General features: G+C 44.5%; 1 protein-coding gene across 1 annotated transcript in view; it reads left to right on the top strand.

Annotated features, from left to right (window-relative positions):
• Positions 1 to 22,369, top strand: part of LOC103697595 (protein ACCUMULATION AND REPLICATION OF CHLOROPLASTS 6, chloroplastic) — a 51,913-nt gene that overhangs the window by 1,394 nt on the left and 28,150 nt on the right. Inside the window, 3 exon segments of the mRNA XM_039117008.1 lie at positions 743 to 1,003; positions 1,108 to 2,068; positions 2,828 to 2,970. Coding sequence (XP_038972936.1) covers positions 743 to 1,003; positions 1,108 to 2,068; positions 2,828 to 2,970 — 1,365 coding nt within the window.

The following is a 22,369-nucleotide window of genomic DNA, read 5'->3' as shown; positions in this document are numbered from 1 at the left end:
GGTTCTTTAGGGAATCACCCTGCAACCCTGCCTAATTTAAAGAACAAGTGCTTCCCTTACATGGTTTCCGTAGTGTTGCAAATGAAGCTTCCAAATGCCACTGCATTGTCGTTGGTCTCCTGACAGTTTTCAACTGAGGACTTCACTGCAGTGCTGAAACACATCCCTCTTCTTCCTTCATTAAAGTTGCTTTTTATATTCATTCTTTGGAGGAACTGGAAGTCTGGTTGTCTCTTCTTTTAATGGCATGAATGAAAATCAGGATGTGGATTTACACAACTAACTTACCAAGAGAATATAATCTGCAAAGTCATTGATTGCAAATTATGTGACAAGGCAAAACACATAAAGGTACTGATACAAAAATTTGAATCTCATTTATTGGAACATACTTGTTTCTATCGTAATATATATTTTTTTCTCTTGCTTCTCTATTTATTTGAATATTAAATGCATCATGTTCATTTGAATAAGGAGCAAAAGCTGTTATACATTATTAAAGCATTCCACTTTAACACATGAGGAAATAGGTAATCTTGCATCTTTCATCTATTTCTTTCTTCGCAATGGAAAGGGGAAAACTAAGAAAAAGAAAAAGCAAAATAGTTTAAATGCTGCAAACACATAATGCCCCAAGAGAGAGAGAGTGAGAGAGAGAAAGAAATCAAGTTTATACATATTTTAAGTCTAGCATTATGCTTCCTGATATGAAATAACTGAATGAGAATCTCATGTAAAACAGGAGGAAGGAGCAAGCAACCTTGCATCAGACCTGCAGGCACAGATTGATGAAACATTGGAAGAAATTACCCCTCGTTGTGTTCTGGAGCTTCTGGCATTGCCCCTTGATGACAAGCACCAAATAAAACGGGAGGAAGGTCTTCATGGTGTGCGCAACATATTATGGACTGTTGGTAGGGGAGGTGCTGCTGTGATTGGGGGAGGATTTACTCGTGAAGACTTCATGAATGAATCATTTCTACGCATGACTGCAGCCGAGCAGGTATGTGTGACAGTTCTTGTAAAAGTCTATATTTCTATTGTTATTGACGTCATATGAGTACCTCTTTATGAGGTTTCCTGGTCTTTTGTTTCTATGATGTAAAGGTAGAATTATTTTATGCAACTCCAAGTAATATACTGCCAGAGAGCTTCGAAGTCTATGGTGTGGCACTTGCTTTGGTTGCCCAGGCCTTTGTGGGCAAGGAACCTCACCTTATCAAGAAAGCAGACGATCTTTTTCTACAACTTCAGCAGACAAAGGCTGCTCTATTAGGTTCTATATCTGAGTACGCTACAAAGGCTGACCATGAGATAGACTTTGCACTTGACAGAGGGCTTTGTTCACTGCTTTTGGGAGATCTTGATGCATGCCGCACATGGTTAGGCATGGATAGCGAGACCTCGCCATTCAGAAATCCAACAATTGTAGAATTCATTGTGGATAATTCTAACATTGACAAGGATAATGATCTTCTTCCCGGGCTTTGCAAACTGTTAGAGGCTTGGCTAATGGAAGTGGTCTTTCCCAGATTTAGAGATACTCAAGATATACACTTCAAGCTTGGAGATTACTACGATGACCCCACAGTCCTTAGATATCTGGAAAGGATTGAAGGTGGTGGCAGTTCACCTTTAGCTGCAGCAGCTGCCATAGCAAAAATTGGGGCTGAGGCTACAGCTGCACTTGGTAACGTTAAGTCAAGCGCACTTCAGGCATTGCAGAAAGTGTTTCCACTGGTCAACAAAGTAGAAAGATCGAGCAAAGAGGAGGTCAATGATTCACATGATTCTATTACTGAGATACAAACTAAGGAGTCTGTGGTAAAAGTTGATCAAGTTAATTCAGGTTTTGAGGCTGAGGCTTCTGGAAATCTTAATTCTGAGGGGTTAGATGAGCAAGATTTAATGTATGATATAAGAAATGCTAGTGTCAAGGTTGTGTGTGCTGGCGTTGTGGTTGGACTAATAACTCTAGCAGGGCTCAAGTATTTACCTGGAAAAAATGTGTTGCCTGTTACTAAGAAAGAGACAGGTTCAGCAATGGCTGCTAATGTTGTCAATTTAGGTAATCTGTAAGACTCCAACACTTTTACTTTGCAACTATAAAGCTGAAAGTAAAGGAAAATTGTTGGCTTCTAGTTTCTGATCTTAAAGTGAAAGTGTGTCTGAACTGCATTCACAAGGCAAAACAACATTGTCTACATGCACCAAATAATATTTCCCTGGTAGTTAGGTCAGTCTATCCATAACTTTGTTTTATCATGAGGCACATTATAGATCTAACCTTGTATGCACCTGCTACTCCCTTTTATTTAGCATTTCTTTTTTTTTTTCACTAATGCTGTTTCTCCTAATTGTTAAGAAATTCAAAGAAAGCTGCGGTTAGCTGAAAGGTTCAAAAAAGGTTTCTTATCCTTATTTTGAAGGAGAATATTTTGTTATTTTTGTAACCATCTAAAGTATTGTGCATGAAATTAAGTTCCTCTGTGACCTGGTTTTGAGCATCCAATCTTTGAAGGATAAAAATAGTCAAATGAAAAGGACATTTTGCTAGTGAGAGCAAGGAACCATAAGATGATGCAAAAGCACTCTATTTACTTATTTTAGTTTGTCCTTTTCTTCTTGTTTATTGAATTATTAAAGGACTTTAGATGTTATTTCGATATTCGCACTTAGGATAGGATTTTAAAACCATGGTTCGTACTTGAAGTAGTATTTTTGGTGAATTAGAAGTACCTATGCTTCTTCATAGCATTCTTTTATATTTTTCACATTATTTCTTCAAATTTTCTTAGGCAGGGCCTTCTTATTTTTAATTTTCTAGGTTCAGATGTCCCTACGGTTGAGAACTGGGGAGAGCAAGCACCTAAGATGGACTCGAGGCTTGCAGAAACTCTAGTTCGCAAGTGGCAAAATGTGAAATCCCAAGCTTTGGGACAAGATCATTGTCTCACGAAACTGCCAGAGGTGAGGTGCTCGAACTTTTATTACTGCTATCATTGATTGTGTTTTTGGAACTGACAAGTAATATGATGAACTTTTCACTTATTTAGTTTTTCCAGAATAAATGAAATTTTCCCAAACCTGCAGCCTTCTAGCCAATTTCTCACGTTTTTAACTTGAAAAATTTAAACAGGTGTTTTGTTAATGTATTGAGATTGATTCTGTTTGATTTGTAACTGGTGCGGACACCAGTGCCAAATTAGCCATCATCGAGTCTACGGTCGCCACAGAGTCCAGCCAGTTCGGCCAGTTTGATTTTATTTTGGATTTATTTACTTTAGTTGGGTTTATGTTATGTTGATTGGGTTTATTTGCATATTGTCATTTTAGGATTTTTTTGGATTGTTTTCTTTGCAGGGGCCTATTTATTATTTTGTGACCCTATATATATGGGTCCACCCTAATGTTTAGGGTTGGATGAATGATGAATGAAAGTTAGCCTCCTTGTCTTCTGCTTCCCCCTCCTCTTCTTCTTCCCCCTCTTCTTTTCTCTTCCCTCTCCCTCCTGCAGTTGTCCTGCATCAGCTTTGGTATCAGAGCAGCCCGACTTTGCCTCTGTTGCCAAAGCCTAGTCCTGAACAACTCTCTTCCCGGGAAAGAAACCTCTCTCTCCCGTGCCATGCTGGCCGTGAGTTCCTTCTTCCAGAAATCCATCTCGTAGCCGTCCGATGGATCAAGAAGCATCAAGGAAAAGCAGTGCAAAAATTAAAAAAAAAGAAAAAGAAAGAAAAACACCCTTCTGTCGCCCCTTTCTTCTTTCTCGGCTCCCACACAAAAGAACAAAAGGGGAACAACCCCTACGCCGGACCCTCCCCGCCCGTCGTCGCACCTGAGCCTACCGCCGCCATCAGTTGTCGCCGCTGCCTCCCCCACCTCGCAGCACCGCCAGTTCGCCACCGCAGACCGCCGCATCTCCATGGAAGCCGCCGCCCCTGAGTCCTAGGTCTGACCAGCCTCCATCCACTGCCGCAGGACACGGACCCGCAGCCGTGACCGCCGCCCTCCGCCCCGGAGCGCCGTTCCCCACCCGAGTCCGCCGCGCCCTTCCCCGCAGCCGAAGCCGCAAAATCCGGCGTATCCCAACGAACCCGTCGGAGGTTGAAGACGGACTGCATTAATGGGTAAGATCCAAAACCCGGTAACCCGGCTCCGCTTCACGAAAAAAAAGAGAGGAGCCGCACGTGAACTGCGTGTGCTCATTTGCACGTGAGTCACACGTGCAAGCGCGCACGTGACCACAAGTGCGTGCCAAAAAAGGCCAAAAAAAAGAAAAGAAAAGGAAAAAGAAAAAGAAAAAAAAGGAAAAAAAGGAAAAAAAAGAAAAAAAAAGAAAAAAAAACAGGTACCTGTTCATCTTCCTCACCGTGAGCACCCTCGCCACTGCCTTCGTCCGCCGTCGCCGCCCGCCTCGCTGCCTTGCCGCCGAGCTCCACCATTCTCCTTCCCTTCCGCTGCTTACTTTTTTTTCCACCGCGGCCGTCCCTAGCGCCGCCCGTCCTTGCTGCGACCGCCGTCGCCGCTCCACCGCAGCGCCGCCTTCGTCTTGCCGCCCTCGCAACCGCCGGTCCGAGTTTTTTCCACCGCAAAGCTCCGCCGTTCCACGCCGCCGAAGCTCGCCGCTCCACCTTCTCCCTCCACGAGCCCACCGCCCCTCCGCACCGGCCCGTGGCACCATTACCCCAAATCTTCGCCGCACCCCGCCCATCCGCCACCTCTGTCGCCGCTTCTACATTCCCCAGCGCCGCATTCCCCCCTCCCATCCGTCATCTCCTCCGATCACACCGAAACCCCACCTCCGGGCGCCCTTCCCTCCCTCTTTCTTTCTCACAGGCCTGACTCCTCAATCAGGCCCACTGCCACCCCGATTTCGTTTTCACGGGCCAAGACTAACGGCCTGCACTGCCACTTCAGCCTGCCTTGACTTCTTCTTCACGGGCCTAAGCCAACAGGCCTGCAACTCCACTGCAGCCTGCCTCTTCCTTCTTCCTTTAGGCGACGGCTCAGCAGGCCTACGCAGCTCCCTCCCCTTCCTGTACTTCGTGCCAGTTGACGAGCTGTTTGCTGCACTTTGTTCGTCGCCCTCTATCGGGCCAGGTTTGTCCTTCCCCGAAAATTTAGTTTGCTTATTTAAATTTGGCATTTAATAGTTACTTTTTGTGCTTGGTGGTTTACCCCGGAAATTCTAAAACGCACGCTTCACACATCCCACAAAACACACATAAACCCTAATAGTAGCTCTCTTTATTATTAATTGTAGAGCTAAACCTTTGTTGGGAGACCTACGTGGCTCCATGACACCTTGCAAAACACGAGAACTTAGTACTACTTGATTGCAGCTATTTGTTGGCCTGCGTCTCATCTTAATTTTCACTTTGAAATAATTATTTGCTAGGGAGTAGTTTTAGTTTATATTGAGCATAGACTTTGCAATTTCAAATTACTCTCATGCATCAGGTCTACTTAGGAACCTCTATAGTTGGTAGGATCATACATATCTTTATTCATTTTATGCATCTACGTAGTGGTCGTGTCGCATCTCATTCTGAGTCCCAATTAGACATGGATTCCAAAATCGAAGCTCTATTAAAAGCTATCCAAGACACTAATGCTCAAGTCCAAAACACTAATGCTCAAGTCCAAGCCAACAATGCCCAAATTCATGACCTAACCACAATGTCCACCCAGGTTAATGCCCGACTTGATTCAATTGAGGCTTTACTTCAGAGGGTTATTAAATCCAAGAAAGCTAGTGCCTCCCATTTACCGGGTCTTGAAAGGGACGACACCCTAGAACAAATCCTAGAACAACAAGGCTCTGTTCGGCCGGGCAATTTTGATAATAGGTCTATTCCAGATCACCATCATGCCTACCTTCGTCCTAGAGGACCTGGTCCCTTCCCTAATATTGATAGAGGTTACCGACATAACGTAGAGCCTAGAGAACCTCGTGACCCTAATGAAGATGTAATGAGAGGCATTAGGGTTGAAGCCCCCACTTTTGACGGTCGTCTAGACCCGAAAGTCTTCTCAGATTGGTTACATGAAATGGACCACTTCTTTGAGTGGTACAATTTATCTGAAGAGAGAAAAGTTCGGTTCGCCAGAATGAAGCTCATCGGTCGAGCTAAACTTTTTTGGCAAAGCACCGAACATCTACTAACTAGGAGACATCAATATGCAATTACTGATTGGGTAGAGATGAAAGAGAAACTTAAGGAAAAATACCTACCCTTGAGCTACTAGGATGACCTCCTCGACCGATGGAATAATTTGCGACAAGATAATCGGTCTGCTACAGATTACATCGTCCAGTTTGATGAATTTATGATGCGATGTAATGTGGAAGAAAACGAACGAATGGTCCTGAGTCGGTTTAGACGAGGTCTTAATGATGAGCTTAGGAAGGAACTCATCCTTCGAGAAGTATCCACCCTCGATCAGGCCTACACATTTGTCTAGAATTATGAGCAGGTAACCAGGTCTACATTTGCTCGTTGTTTTGACCCTCAAGGGCCATCTGCCAGTGCTCTCCTTTCCGGATCCGACCTTCGCTTGGATCCATGCCTTCTAGACCAGTTTCTACCACCCCTACCCTTAGTCGGGACACTAAGGGCAAGGGCATTCTTGGTGAAGCACCCAAGTCTAGTTCTAGAATTCAATGTTTTAAGTGCCAGGGTTTTGGACATGTTGCCTCACAATGTGCGACTACATCTCTTGTCATTGAGGCACAAGAACAAGAGGGTAATACCGGCGAATTGGAAGAATAAATCTATGAGCCAAATTTAGATGACATCCGCACCACGCCTTCACCAGTTGTGACTGCATCCGATCAGTCCGCTATGAATATAGAAAGATGTGCTCTCGCCCAACCTACAGAACATGATGATTGGAGGCGAACTTCGATCTTCCATACTTATATCAAGTGCAGAGATAAGGACTGTAAGGTTATCATTGATAGCGGGAGTTATTAATGCAATATCTTCAAACATTATTTTTCGTTTAGGTTTGACTCCAGTCCCTCGATCCAACCTTACAAGGTCTCCTGGGTTGACACGTCTTCTATCCATATCAAAGAGCAGTGTCTCGTACCAATTCAAATTTTTTCTTATAAAGATAATATCTGGTGTGACGTGATTCCGATGGATGTGGGTCACCTAGTATTGGGGAGACCGTGGTTGTTCGACCTTAATGTCACTATTTTTGGTCGGTCCAATTTTTGTTCTTTCGTGTTCGAGGGTACGAAGATTAAGCTCAATCCTTTACCGCCTAAGCCACCTGACAAGAACAAGAGAAGCGAAGTATCCAAGGACTGGGGTCTCACATCCTGCGTCCTGTTGAATTTGAGCGGGAAGTGTTCCACAAATCTTTAATGCCCACCCTATTTGTCCAAAAAGTTTATCCCCATAATTCAGTCAACAGGTCTATAGGCATGAGTCCCTTTGAGGTAGTATATGGTTATAAAGCTAGAAAGCCTGTCGATCTTCTACCCATGTCACCGCACATTCACATTTCAGAGTCTGCACTTGCATTTGCACAACACATGCATCAGTTGCATCAAGACACTGGTAAGCGTATTCATGTGCATAATGCTCAATATAAACTACAAGCTGATTTTCATAAGTGGAATAAGATATTCCAACCTGGAGATTATGTTATGGTGAGTATTCAGCTTGAGTGGTTTCCGCAGGCTCGTAGTGCTGGACCCTTTCGGGTATTGCATTGGATTGGCACGATTGCCTATGTTATTATTCTTTCATCTGATTTTGGTATCAGCTCTACTATTAATATTGAAGATCTGGTTACTTTCAAGGGTCCATCCATCCTTGATGACCCTTTCGCTGAGCCATCTCTTGCGCTCGGTGATTCACCTATTCTTGGTTCTATACCATCCCCACTTCCTTTGCCTCTTCCACCAACATAAAAAGAACTCATTGATGCCATATTAGACGAGCAGACTATTTTTTTCGGTGATAGGAGCATTCAGCGCTTCTTGGATCGTTGGCGCGGATGACCGAAGTCCGATTCGACTTGGATCATGCGCGAGGAGCTACCACTGATTGATCCAGACTTGTTGGAGTTCTACCGGAGCTTCACCGAGCCGCTTTCGTCGAGGTCGACTTCTTCCCACCCGGGGAGAGTTGGTGCGGACACCAGTGCCAGATTAGCCATCATCGAGTCTATGGTCGCCACAGAGTCCAGGCCAGTTTGATTTTATTTTGGATTTATTTATTTTTAGTTGGGTTTATGGTATGTTGATTGGGTTTATTTGCATATTGTCATTTTAGGGTCTTTTCGGATTGTTGTTTTTGCAGGGGCCTATTTATTATTTTGTGACCCTATATATATGGGTCCACTCTAATGTTTAGGGCTGGATGAATGATGAATGAAAGTTAGCCTCCTTGTCTTCTTCTTCCCCTTCCTCTTCTTCTTCCCCCTCCTCTTCTTTTCCCTTCCCTCTCCCTCCTACAGTTGTCCTGCATCAGTAACAATGAGTTCTTTAAGTAGATGTGGCTAGAAAAGTGAGGCCATGTTTTTCTGAGGTTTGTATCATGGATTGGTGTTTAGTATTTACCTCTCCTGCTGACACTTTTTTGGACATGAATGCAACACAAAATTCAGGAATTTGTATTGTGTAATGTTAATTGATGAGACAAGAATATAATTAAATGCTGATTAGAATGGAGAAAAGCTTTCGACAACGATGTACAATTTTAGCTGAATTATGTAGAATTGCAACTCTTGTTGGAAGACAAATTTAAACGGGTCTTAGTTAGAATTGATGGCCAAGATACAACTTATTATAATCGCATTTCATTACTTTGGATGTGTTAAGTAGCATAATGGAAATATGGACCTCCATATAAATGTTAAGGTGAAATTGGAGTGGATGAACTAGAGAGTTAATGGTGATTGTTCAGTTGTTAATTTAGTTGTCTAATTGCCAAATGCCATATGGATCAGCACATTGGGTAGTGAAGTGGGTCCATGTATATGGATAGACATGGTATAAATAAAAGGTTGAGATAGATATATGGTAGTGATATTAGGACAGAAAAGTATGGACGAAAATTGCACTGTTCTAGGATAACACAATCTCTGATTAGGATGGTATGAACATGTGGAACAAGAAAGGAGCTTCGTTTGCAGGTTTTGAGTTTTGCAACTTAAGAACATAAGAGAGAAAGATTTGTGTTGTGGAAAGGGACTTTGAAAATACTCAGGTTGTTAAAGAGTGTAACCCTTGGGTGAAGGGAAGATACTTAGAGCTAACTTTCATTGAAAACCAATGAGTGACCATCAAACAGAAGATTCAAACAATTGAGCATGAACTACACCATAAAAAATGCCTACACACCGAAAGACATGTTTCAGTACTCCTTTAACCTGCGTATCAATTGGGTGCACATATGGACAGATTTCATAGTTAATACTTTGTTTTGCTATGGTCCGATCATCAAAACCCATTAAATTCAAATCTACCCCTGGTTTAAAATGTCCATTAATCTAGTGGATTTTCAATTTGTGGCCTACTATGTATTTTAGCATGCTAACTCAATTAATACTCTTCATTACTTGACTTACTTGGTTCATAGGGTTAGAAATCTTCGGAACATATAATTTTTGGTTTCTACTAATTTTTTGAGGCATAGATCAAAATCAGTTCTATGGACTTTAATTTAAATCCTTTATCAAGAATTTAATGTTCGATGTGTAGTATAGACACAAATATATACATATTTATACTAGTATGCATGTGCGTAGATATACACATACATATATACGTACGAATCTATGTATATGTATGTATGCATATAATGCATGTATGTGTACATATGTATATGTACACACACATATAATATATATATATATATATATATATATATATATATATATATATATATATATATATATGTATATGTGACCGAGATTAAAAAGGTCATTACCCAGTTATGTCCCTGATAATCCAGGGTCCTGAGTGGGGTGAACTGGGGATAGGCCTAAGCTTTGTTTTACTTTTTCTTTACAAAGTGGCTGGGCATAACTCCAACACGTGCCATTTCACATGTTAACCCAGGTCTTTACCATTGCACCAAGCAACTTGACTGAGATCAACATGAGGAAACAACATCTCATAGCATTTGAATAGTGCATAGTGTTTTGAGCACCTATGAACATTATTTCAGCATGAAATACCATGGGCTATTATTTATATCAACGGATGCTAATTAACATAATAAATTAGAAAACAGATCAAATCTCTATAGCAGTTCAAAATAATATATTTTATAACTACAAAAAGTAATTATTCACAAATTTATATTCCTGAACCTAACACGAGTAAATAATGTTATTTTTCTTATTATTTAGTACCATGCCCATTTAAAGCTTGATAAGCACATGCATAGTATTTGTATTTTACTTTTTTGAGTAAATGATAACTATCACATCAGATGATTTATCAAATGCTCTTAAGATTAGTCGATGTAATATTCTGTTTTTTTTCCTTCTATTTCTCAGGCAAAGGATAGATTCTAGCCTAAACTATTCTTGTTGTTACTACTTGAGCATGGTAGAGTGCTTGATAACTGGTCAGGAAGGAGCGTGATAGGTTATGAGATGCTGGTTCTATAGGTTCCACCAGTTGTAAAGGAATAGAAGGATAGGCTTGTAGAGAGTCCATGTTAAGAAGGAACATGGGAATACAAAATAAAATATTCTCAGTAATATTATTTTTTAAGAAACTCCCCTTTTGTTTTGTACGAGGGTTGGGGTGGGTTAATGGCTAACATAAAACTATAGTCACATCGTATGGACATGAATCTATATAAAAGAAGCTGACACACTATATTGGACCCTGGGTGTAATGAAAAGTGTGCAAGAGTTGACTAGGGTGTTTCTCAGAAGCGACTCACCATATCGATCCTTAGATGTGGGGAGAAGTAGGCAAGGGTTCTCAGTAAGGTCCGCCGTACCAATCGTACCGATGTACCGGTGGGCACCGGTACCGTTACGGTACCGAACCGAATCGGTACCATTTTGGGCTAACGGAGCAGCGAAGTTCGGAAGCGGACAAAGAAAACAATGCGCGTACGTGTGCGCACGCATCTGCGTTAAATGACATCTCTATGGCATTAAATGGCCCACGCGGGTTGCCTCGGGGAACCGCGCCCGCGCGCATGGTTCCCTGCGCGGGGAATCGTGCGCAGGAGTGAGTTGGGCGCGATTTTTTGCGCGAGGAACCGACTGCTGGCGTGGTTCACTGCTCGCGCTCGCTGCCCCGTGCGGGGGCGGTTCCTAGCGCTGGGAACCGCACGCGACCGCGTGGAACCGCATCATCTTCCCTTGCCCTTCCACATCACCGCCTCCCCTACCCCAGCTCATCCCTTCGAACTGTCCACTCCGTTCGGGGCCTTCTTCTGTGGGGCCACCTCCCCAGTTGCCAAAGGAGGCGCCGTCGTCGGGAGCCCCAACGACAGGCTGCTCCTCACCATTCTCGAAGCTACCCCCTCTCCCTCATCGCCGGCAAGGGATGACCGTGCGAGCGCCGTCCCAAAGGGAGGAGGGCTTAGGGCCCTCGTGCCGTTGCGGTCACTGTGCCACCTCCGCCTCCCCTCCACCGAAGAGGAAGAAGATGAGCCCGGTACCAGCCCTGTTCGCACCGGTACGAAGGTGGAACTGCTCGGTTCCAGCCTCGAAGGGGCCGGAACCATTTTTTAAGCCTGTACTGAACCGGTCAGGGGTGGTACCTGTCCGGTACAAGGCTAAATTGGCTGATATGGGCTTTGGTTCGCACTTTTTAATGGGCAGGTGTAGGTAAAAAAGTTGGTCTATGAAAATACGATACATTTAATAATATGGAATATAGGGTTCTTGATAAGAAAATTGATGGAACAATGTCTAGAGGAGAGTTAACATAGCTTGCATGCATGAGACTAAGAGTATGGAAGAGAAGTTAAGGAAGTTGGTAAAATAGGTTATAAACTTTAGTATACCAGGCAAGATAGAAATATAAATGGAGTAGGACTATTCTAGATAAGAGTTTAAAAGATGAGGTTATAGATATTAAGAGAGTAGGAGATAGAATAGTGATAAAATTAGTGTTAGGGACGAGTCCATTAATATCAGTAGTGCTTGTGCTCCTCAAGTAGGATCGGATGATGCTACAAAGCAACACTTTTGGGAGGATTTGGATGGATCAATTCAAGGGATTGCTTATAGGGAAGAAATATTTATCAAAGGAGATTTGAATGATCATGTGGGAAAATATAATATAGATTTTGAAAGGTGCATGGGGGCCATGGTTTCGGAGATAGAAATGAGGAAGGAGATGTCATTTTGGAGTTCATGATGGCATATAACCTATTATTAGCTAACATTTGCTTTAAAAAGAAGGATTCTCACTTGATAACTTTTAAAAGTAAGTAAAATACTAGTCAAATAGATTTCTTTCTCACGAGAAAGACATTAACAAGTCTGATCAAGTTTTATCTAAAGATTGTAAGTTTATACCGAGTGAGATTTAATAACCATCATAGATTGATAGATTTGGATGTGTGTATTAGGAAATGGAATAGGACTAAGAGAATAAGAACTCGAGGACTAGGTTGTGGAACTTGCGAGGAGAGAAACAAATGACTTTTAAAGATATAGAATATTTGAAGAAGAAAATAAGATCTAGATGGGGAAATCAATATCATATGGGACGAGATAGTTAACAATATTAATATGGGACGAGATAGTTAACAATATTAAAAAAGTGGCACAGAGATATCAGAAGAATCCACGTAAAAATGGCTATCTAGCATGCAAACTTGGTAGTGGTATAGAAAAATCCAGTAGCACTTGACTACCTAATTATAGGAATAGAGAAGCGTATGAGAGCTATAAGATGTCTAAGAAGGGAGTTAAGAAGGTAGTACAAGAAGCTAGATTCAGAATGTACTATCATAAGTTAGAAACTAATGGTGGCGAGAAAAATATCTATAAGATTGCAAGACTAAGAGAGTAAAACTAGAGACTTAGGTTTAATACATCAAAGATGAAAATCAAAATATTTTACTTAAGGAAGACGAGATCAAAGGAAAATGAAAAAGTTGTTTCCAGAAGCTATTCAGTGAAAGTTATGTAAACGACTTAGGATGCCTTACTAGTTTCATTGAGGATAAAAATATTAAATGTATAGTAGAATTAGTGATGCAATGCATGATGTAGTCGACGGGTACTATGACCAACGAGACTATGCTAAGCATCAGAGGAGCTAGTGGATTCATGGTGAAGACTGCAGTAGGCAAATATTTGATTTATTTCCATCCAGTGAGCGAGCGTGCGATTGAATAGGATTCAGAAGTTTTTGGCAAATTTTTTTATAAATTTTTCATTAGGGATAATATCAAATTTCAGTGAGATTTCAATATGCAATAGAATAATTCTAGTATGTTTTCTTATTATCGTTTTCTATTTCGAGTATGATTCTGTATCGGGTTTAACATCCGAATGAGGGTTAGGGTATCATATCCTATAAATATTGATGCAGGACGGAAGTACAGATTGAAATACAGAGAGAAAGAGGAGAGGAAGAGGGGAAGAAGAAGGGAAAGAGGAAAAGAGGAGGAAGAAGAAGACCAATTTTTCATTCATTAGTTCATTAAACCCTAAACATCAGGATGGACCCATATATATAGGGTCACAAAATAACAAATAACCCCTACAAATAAAATAATTCCAAAAAGCTCCTAAAATGACAATATGCAAATAAACCCAAATGACAATATGCAAATAAACCCAATCAACATAAAATAAATCAATCTAAAATAAAATCAGGCTGGCTGAATCGGCTAGAACCCGCTGAGCTGGCTGGATCTTGTGGCGACCGGCTGACCTGGCACTGGTGTCCGCACCAACTCTCCTCGGGTGGAAAGAAGTCGACCTCGACGAAAGTGGCTCGGTAAAGCCCCGGTAGTACTCCAACAAGTCCGGGTCAATCGGCGGTATCTCCTCGCGCTGGATCCAAGTGTAGCCGGACCTTGGTCGTCCTCGCCAACGAACCAGAAAATGTTGGATGCCTCCATCACTGGTAAAAACTATTTGCTCGGCTAAAATAGAATCAATATACTCTTTTTGTGCTCGATGGGGGGTAAAAGGAAACGAAGATGGCATGGAATCAATAATAGGATAAACATCAGGCGCAGGAGAGTGTGCAGCAAAAGAGTCATCAGGGATTGCAACCAAATCTTTAATATTAATAGTAAGGCTATGACCGAAATCAAATGGAAAGTCAATGGCATAGGCGTCAGTGCCATCCTTGTGCAACACCCTGAATGGTCCAATACTAAGAGACTGCAATTCCTTAAGATGGATCATTACGTAACCCCAAGTTTGAAATTCTTTAGCACGGAAATCAGCTTGCATCTTATACTGAGCAGTACATGCATGAATGCCCTTATGGATTTCCTGATACAACTTATGAATGTGTTGTGTAAATGCATATGCAGGCTCAGAAATTCTAATATCAATTTCGATGGGTTGTGCGAGGGCATATCCAACTACACTCATGGTAGACTGGTCAGACTCGTTATCTGACTGTGCAAGCGAGCTAGGTGGAGTGTGGGTGCATCCTAGGGTTTCAGGTTTGTCATCACACTCTTCCTCAATGTCCTGAATGTCATCGAGGTTTGGTTCATAGATTTGCTCCTCTAAGTCATCTATGTCACCTCCCTGCTCTTGCTGAGCAATAACGAAAAATTTGTTCGCACATTGGGAGGTAACGTGACCAAAACCTTGGCATTTGTAACACCGAATTTTGGAATGTGGTTTGGGAGGCTCACCAAGCATTCCCTTGCCATTAGTGTCTCGGCCTGTGACATGGGCAATAGGAGGGGGCCTATGAGTAGTGGACCCTACAGAAGGTTTGGACCCTAAGGAATTAAGGCCGGTGGGAGTGCTCCGTGTGTCAGGGCGCCTTACAAATGTGGACTTAGTGTTCCATCGGTTTAGGAGATCGTCTTGGTAGTTAAGGGGCAGGTATTTTTCTTTAAGTCTCTCTTTCATCTCTACCCAATCAGTTATTTCATGTTGATGTCTCCTAGCTAATAGTTGTTCAGTGTTTTGCCAAAACAGCTTAGCTCGACCAAGGAGTTTCATTCTAGCGAATCGAACTTTTTTGTTCTCAGACAGATTGTACCACTCAAAGAAGTGGTCCATTTCGTGTAACCAATCGGAGAAGACTTTCGGGTCAAGACGACCGTCAAAAGTGGGGGCTTCCACCCTAATGCCTCTCATTACGTCTTCATCAGGGTCACGAAGAGCTCTGGGTTCTACGTTATGTCGGTAACCTCTATTCATATTAGGAAAGGGACCTGGTCCTCTAGGGCGAGGGTAGGCATAATGGTGACCTGGAACATGCCTATTATCAAAGTTGTTTGCTTGGACTTGGGCATTGGTATTTTGGACTTGAGCATTAGTTTTTTGGACTTGGGCATTAGTGTTTTGGACTTGAGCATTAGTGTCTTGGATAGCTTTTAATAGGGCTTCGATTTTGGAATCCATGCCTAATTGGGACTCAGGATGAGATGCGTCACGACCACTACGTAGATGCATAAAATGAATGTCAAAATGTATGATCCGACCAACTATAAATGTTCCTAAGTAGACCTAATGCATGAAATGAATTCAAAATTGCAAAGTAGATACTCAATATAATCCGAAGCTAACTCAAGCAATTGAAATTGGCTTTGAATTACGTAACAAATTCAGATAAGTAGTTGCAGTCAAATAGTACTAGTTTTCAGTGTGTTGCAGGATTGCACAGAGCCTCAAAGAACTTCCAAAGATTAGGTAGCCCTACAATTAATAACAAAGACAGGCCACTACTAGGGTTTTGGGGTTGTTTGGAGTGGATGTGTTGAATTTTAGGAAGCAATATCAATAGAGCACATAAGAGTTAATTAATTCTAAATTTAGACAAACAAATAAAATTTGCTGTAAGGAAGAAACCTGACCTGGGTTGGGGCGACGATCAGATGCAAATAGCGCAAATCGGGTCTGAGCACAGCAACTCGGTGGGTCTGATCTCTGCAACTTATGGGCCTGATCAATTCTGGTTGGTGGGCTTGCGCAAGAAAGGGCCTGTTGAAATTGGGCCCAAAAGGCCTGCGGGTTAGGGGCCCGCAGCAGAGAAAGCAGGGAGGGCGGGCCGGAGTGAGGGTGGGCTTTGAGAGGGGTGTGCGGGTGGTTTGGGCCCGATGAGGAAGGAGGGTGGTAGGGTGCGTGGAATCGGCTCGTGAAGGAAGAGGAGGGGGGGGCGAAATGAGCCTGAGGTGGTGGTGAAGAGGGTTTCAACATCCCATGATGAAATAAAAGAGGGAGGGAGTGGGGTGAGTGGGGGAGGGAAGGCGGTGAAGTGGTGGTGGAGGCGGTGGTTTTGCGGCGTGCGATCAGAGGGGGCAGCGGTGAAGCAAGGAGGGGAAGGAGGCAGCGGTGGTGGCAATCGAGCGGTTGCGGGAGCGGCGGGGACGGCGACGGCAAGGCGGCGCGGCTCGGTGGGGAGGGAGAAGATGGGGCTCAGGCGATGGCGGATCTCGGCGGCGGTAGGAGGCGGCACGGGCGGAGGCGGTGAAGGCGGAGCGGCACGGGCGGAGGCGGCGAAGGCGGAGCGGCACGGGCGGAGGAGCTCGGGTGGGATGCTCGGCGGCGGTGTTCGTCGGCGGGGAGGCGGCGCTGCGGTGGAGTTCTCGGGGAAGAAAGGTGAATAGTTTTTTTTTTTTTTTTTTTGCTCTCTTTTTTTTTTCTTTTTTTTTCTTTTTTTTTTTTAATAACAGAGATCCGGTAGTGTTCGGGTTAACGGGCACAACTCGCTCTGCTAACCCGTTTCACGCCCGATGCTTTTTTTTTTTTTTTTTTCAACCCTACTGGGTTTGGGTTCCGCCTTGAGTTGAGGGGCGGTTTACTTGCCCTGTGGCGGCGGCCGGACTTCGCGGCAACGACTGCAGGGAAGGAGTTGCGGCGGCAGATGAAGGGCGGCTGAAAACAGTAGCCACTGGTGGTGTCGACAGGCACGGGAACCCGGGCAGCGACGTTTCCGTGGGGATATGGCTCCTCCGACGGCGGGCTCGGGCCCTCACTGGGCGGTGGCGGCGGCGAGGGCGAGGACGTCCGATGGTGGCGGGGACTGGTGGCGGCGGTAGGCGCGGATGTGACGACGGGTGGGTAGACCTGGCGAAGGGGTTTGCCCCTGTTTCTTGTGCGAGAACCGAGAGAGGGAAGAAAGGATTTCCTTTTTTTTTTTCTTTCTCCTCTGGTGAGACTCGAGAGGGAGGACTCGCACACACGGAAGCAGGGTGCGGGAGTTCTGCTTCGAAAGAAGAAAGGATCGGAACCCTTTATCGGATGGCAGGAAGTCTGACAGGTCAAGATGTTTTGTTGCTCCAATAAACTGGATCGGGGCTTTGGCAACAGGGGCAAAGCCGAGGCTCTGATACCAAAGCTGATGCAGGACGGAAGTACGGATTGAAATACAGAGAGAAAGAGGAGAGGAAGAGGGGAAGAAGAAGGGAAAGAGGAAAAGAGGAGGAGGAAGAAGAAGACCAATTTTTCATTCATTAATTCATTAAACCCTAAACATCAGGATGGACCCATATATATAGGGTCACAAAATAACAAATAACCCCTACAAATAAAATAATTCCAAAAAGCTCCTAAAATGACAATATGCAAATAAACCCAAATGACAATATGCAAATAAACCCAATCAACATAAAATAAATCAATCTAAAATAAAATCAGGCTGGCTGAATCGGCTGGAACCCGCTGAGCTGGCTGGATCCTGTGGCGACCGGCTGACCTGGCACTGGTGTCCGCACCAAATATGCTCATAATACAATTCAAGGGGTAGCCTTTAAGATATTAATAAAATTCTTTTTAGGAAAATTTCTTTCACCAAGTGAGATTTTTTATGCCAATTTTCTTCTATTTGTGTGTTGATTTCAAAACATAACCTTGTTGATCAAATCAACCCTTTTTTCTTTCTCTACTTTGTATCAAAGTCTGAGTTTTTGATCTAATTCAGATGGCTCCAAAGAAGCTAATGGTGCATACGGCCATGGCGAGAGGAGCACAAGGAAGCAAATTGGTGTTGGATGTAGTGGAGATCCGATGCCAAATCGAAGCCCTTACTCAACAATTTCACACAATCAAACCCCCCTCACGAGTGGAAGACGTTGAGGAGGATGAGAACATTCTCTACTCTTTCCATGAGATCACATCAAAGGCATCAAAATGAAGGCCAACCTTTGGTAGGGATCCAAGGTGATGGGAGTAGAGCCTCAAAATCAACCTGCCCTGCGGAGGAGTTTTTGGATTGGTTCTATACGGTTGAGGAGATTCTTAAGTTCAAGGAGGTTCCAGATGACAAGAAAGCGCTGCCGAGGGCAATAAGATGGCGAGGTAAGGTGGTTGTATGTTGTGCCAATTGAAAATCATGCGGGAGCATAGTGGCAAGCCAAAAATCATTGATTGGGAAAAGATGAAAAAGAAGATGCATGGGGAGCTCCTTATAATTATGTACGTACTCTATATCAAAGATTATAAAATCTAAGGTAAGGAAGCGATTCAGTTGATAATTATTCTGAAAATTCTATAAATTAGTCACTTGAAATGATTTAGCTGAATCCCAAGAACAATTGATTTCGAGATATGTTGGGGTTTTAAGCCAATGTATTCAGGATGAATTGTTATTGTTGGATTGTTGGTCAGTATCAGAGGCGCATCAATGTGTTCTCGTGATATAAAAGAAGTTGCAAAGAAATTCGCAACTATCGTTGCTGTAGGGTGCTAAAGCAACTGGTTGAGTTTTATAGGAGGTAATTGTACTATTCTTAAGGGTACCATAGCATCAAATACAACTCAAAATCGAATTTTTCAGCCAACTTAAAATGCCCAAAGTTGGACATGATGCTTCCAATGTGCTACAAATTGCAAGAAGCCAAAGCGGTGACAGGAGAAGCAAGTATTGATTGCTAAAGATGAGGAAGTGGAACCTATAAGTCACAAAGCGTTGCCTATTTTTGATGACTATGAGGATGAACTAGAGGAGATTGTACATGGAGATGTCGAGGAATCTATGGTCGTACGACAGATTTATCTTATACCATGGGATGAGTCATGAGACGATTGGTTGCATAATAATATTTTTCACACCATCTTCACAATTGGGGGAAATGTATGCAAGATGGTTATTGATAGTGGTAGCTGTAATAATATGGTGTCAGAAGAGGCTGTTACCAAGTTGCAGATGAACACAGAAAAGCATCTCCATCCATGTAAGCTAGCTTGGTGAAAGAAAGATAGTGAGATTCTAGTGTCGAAGAGGTGTTTAGTATCATTTTCTATTAGTCACAAGTATAAAGATTGAGCTTGGTGTGATGTTGTGGCAATGGATGTCCATCATCTTCTATTTGGGCATTATTGGTAGTATGAGAAGTGTATTGCATGGCGGAAGGAAGAACACTTACTCATTTATCATGAATGGGACCAAAATTGTGTTCGTACCATCGAAGGAAGCGATATATAAGCCACAACCCAGAGAGAGTGGCAGCTTTCTTTCTCAAGCATAATTTATTGTGGCTGCTTTAGAGTTTGGCATGACCGTGGTTTTGTTGGGAAAGGAAGCTATGAAAAATAGAGGCGTTCGAAATATGGCTCAACCTATTATTCAGGAGTTTTCTGAGGAGCTACTATTCAGATTATCCCCACTTTGAGATATATGGCACAACATTGACTTGATTCCTGAAGCGAGTCTTTCAAATCGAGCCCACTATCGGATGAGCCCTACATAGCATGCAGAGTTGTCCAGGAAAGTTTATAAGCTTCTAGGATAGATTCCGGAGAGCATGAGTCCTTATGCAGTTCCAACCTTTCTAACTTTTAAGGATGGAACTTGGCATATGTTTGTGAATAGTAGAGCCTTAAACAAAATAATGATGAAGTATTTTCCAATTCTGAGGTTAGATGTTATGTTAGGCCAGCTGGCTGGAGCTAAGATGTTTATATAAATAGTTGGTGATGCTATTTGGACTATCAAATGCACCTAATACATTCATGAGTGTTGATAGGGGCAGAATGGATCGTCCTGCTCAGGACAGGGGACCACCCCATTCCAGCCAAGCAGACCTCGGCGCCGACCAGGCGGGACCTCGGTCTCGCTAAGAGCCAGTCCGATCTCGGATTTCGCTAAAGGTTCGGCCGACCTCGTCCGAATCTCTCCGTTGCTATGACCTGCTGCAACCTCTTCTAGTGCTCATAACGACGTTCCGGGCTCGAGCTCGGGGCGCTCTGCTGTGTCGACCGCAAGCCGAAGAGCTCCCTTGACTGCAGGGATATGCGACGACGCACCCCGGCCCGAGCTCGGGGTGCCCTATGCGACGATGCACCCCGGCCCGAGCTCGGGGCGCCCTGCTGAGTAGACCTCAAAGTTAGTAGAACCCGCCAAGCCGACCTCACCGAATATTTGTCGTGGCCTCATGTCGGCCCGACCTCAGTGCCCTGACAAGCGGGCAAGGCTGACCTTGGCCCCCGTCGAAGGCCGAGCTGACCTCGATCTGCCCAGTATGCGCGGCCATGCCCTGCAGCAACCTCACCGCACCATGCTTCGCTTGATGGCCACGTCAAGACACATCAACAAAAGACTACGCCTTGCTGCCCTAGCCATGCTTGTTGACAAGGGCCATACTCTTCGGCACGCGTTGGCGCCATACCGTGCGCAGGGATAGCCCAAACCGTGTCTCAAGCAAGTTGTGGCCGCGCGCTATCTGGCCAGCGCCATCTCCTCCCACGATGAGGACGGGCCATACTTCTGCCACTTGGGCACCTCTACGGAGACTATAAATAGCTCTATCAGGTAATGCCTGAGGACCTTTTGGCCAACAAAAACTCCACGCTAACTTAAACATCGAAAGATCCTCACCGAAATCACTGGTGAGGCTTTGTGCAGGTACATCGGCACACAGAAGGTGGCGTTCTTTCTCCGTCTCTACCGGTAGCTCCTCCGACTCCTCCGACGTGGTCACCCTCGGGCCAAATTTAAACCACAACATATGGTGCTAAGGAAAGGGCCCCTGAGTCGTGATCATGAGGCTGAGTCATGGAGCTTCAAATACATCGAGGTGCTGGGTACCAACTTTCGGCAACTCGCTTCAAACTTCTCAGGTCCAGCTAGAGCAGCTTAATATGCTCGTTTAGCAAGTCCAAATACTTACTGCGGCCGTTCAAGGCCTCCAGCAGGCAGTAGCCCGGCCTGCACTCCCTCCTCGCGGGTGCGAGTCTTCAAGACGGTGCCTGCGATGTCACTCCCCTGCCACGCGGCGCACGATGGCCGACGAAAGGGAGTACGACCGACCAAGGAGTAGATCCCCCGGCTTGAGAGAAATCTTCCTCGGCCCAAGAGTCCGGCTCGCCCGAAGTCTTTCCTCCAGAAGTTCGGGAAATACGCTTCCCTCACCTCCATCTGAGCTAAGATCCTCGTGAAGATTGAGGGTCAGGCTTACCTCCGACCACCACCGAGGATGTGACCGTCAGAGTCGCAGGAGTGCTCAGGCAAATACTGCCGCTTCCACAAAGATCACGGCCATGATACGGATTGCTACTAGCTTTGTGATGAGATCGAGGCACTTATCCGCCGAGGTCTGTTGGGTCGGTTTGTCCGTGCTCAAGCCGACCTCACCGAATATTTGTCATGGCCCCTATGTCGGCCCGACCTCAGCGCCCTGCCAAGCGGGCAAGGCTGACCTCGGCCCTTGTCGAACGCCGAGATGACCTCGATCCCCGGCAAAGGCCGAGATGACCTTGATTCCCGCCAAAGGCCGAGCTAATCTCGCCCAGTACGCGCTGCGGCCATGTCCTGCGGCAACCTCACCGCACCATGTTTCGCTTGATAGCCACGCCAAAACAAGTCAACAAAGGACTACACCTTGCTGCCCCAGCCATGCCTGCTGATAAGGGCCATGCTCTACGGCACGCGCTAGCGCCATACTGCGCGCAGGGACAGCTCAAACCGTGTGCCTCAAGCAAGCTGTGGCCGTGCGCCACCTGGCCAGCGTCATCTTCAACAAAGGACTACACCTTGCTGCCCCAGCCATGCTTGCTGATAAGGGCCATGCTCTATGGCACGCGCCAGTGCCATACTGCGTGCAGGGACAGCTCAAACCATGTGTCTCAAGCAAGCCGTGGCCGTGCGCCACCTGGCCAGCGCCATCTTCCACAATGAGGACGAGCCATATCTCCGCCATCTGAGCACCTCTGCGGGGATTATAAATAGTCCCATCAGGTAATGCCTGAGGACTTTTTGGCCAATAAAAACTCCATGCTAACT

The sequence above is a fragment of the Phoenix dactylifera genome, unplaced genomic scaffold (genome assembly GCF_009389715.1).
Source record: "Phoenix dactylifera cultivar Barhee BC4 unplaced genomic scaffold, palm_55x_up_171113_PBpolish2nd_filt_p 000159F, whole genome shotgun sequence".
Lineage (NCBI taxonomy): Eukaryota > Viridiplantae > Streptophyta > Magnoliopsida > Arecales > Arecaceae > Phoenix > Phoenix dactylifera.
Note: the sequence above shows the minus strand (reverse complement) of the source record. Positions and strands in the feature narration are given on the sequence as shown.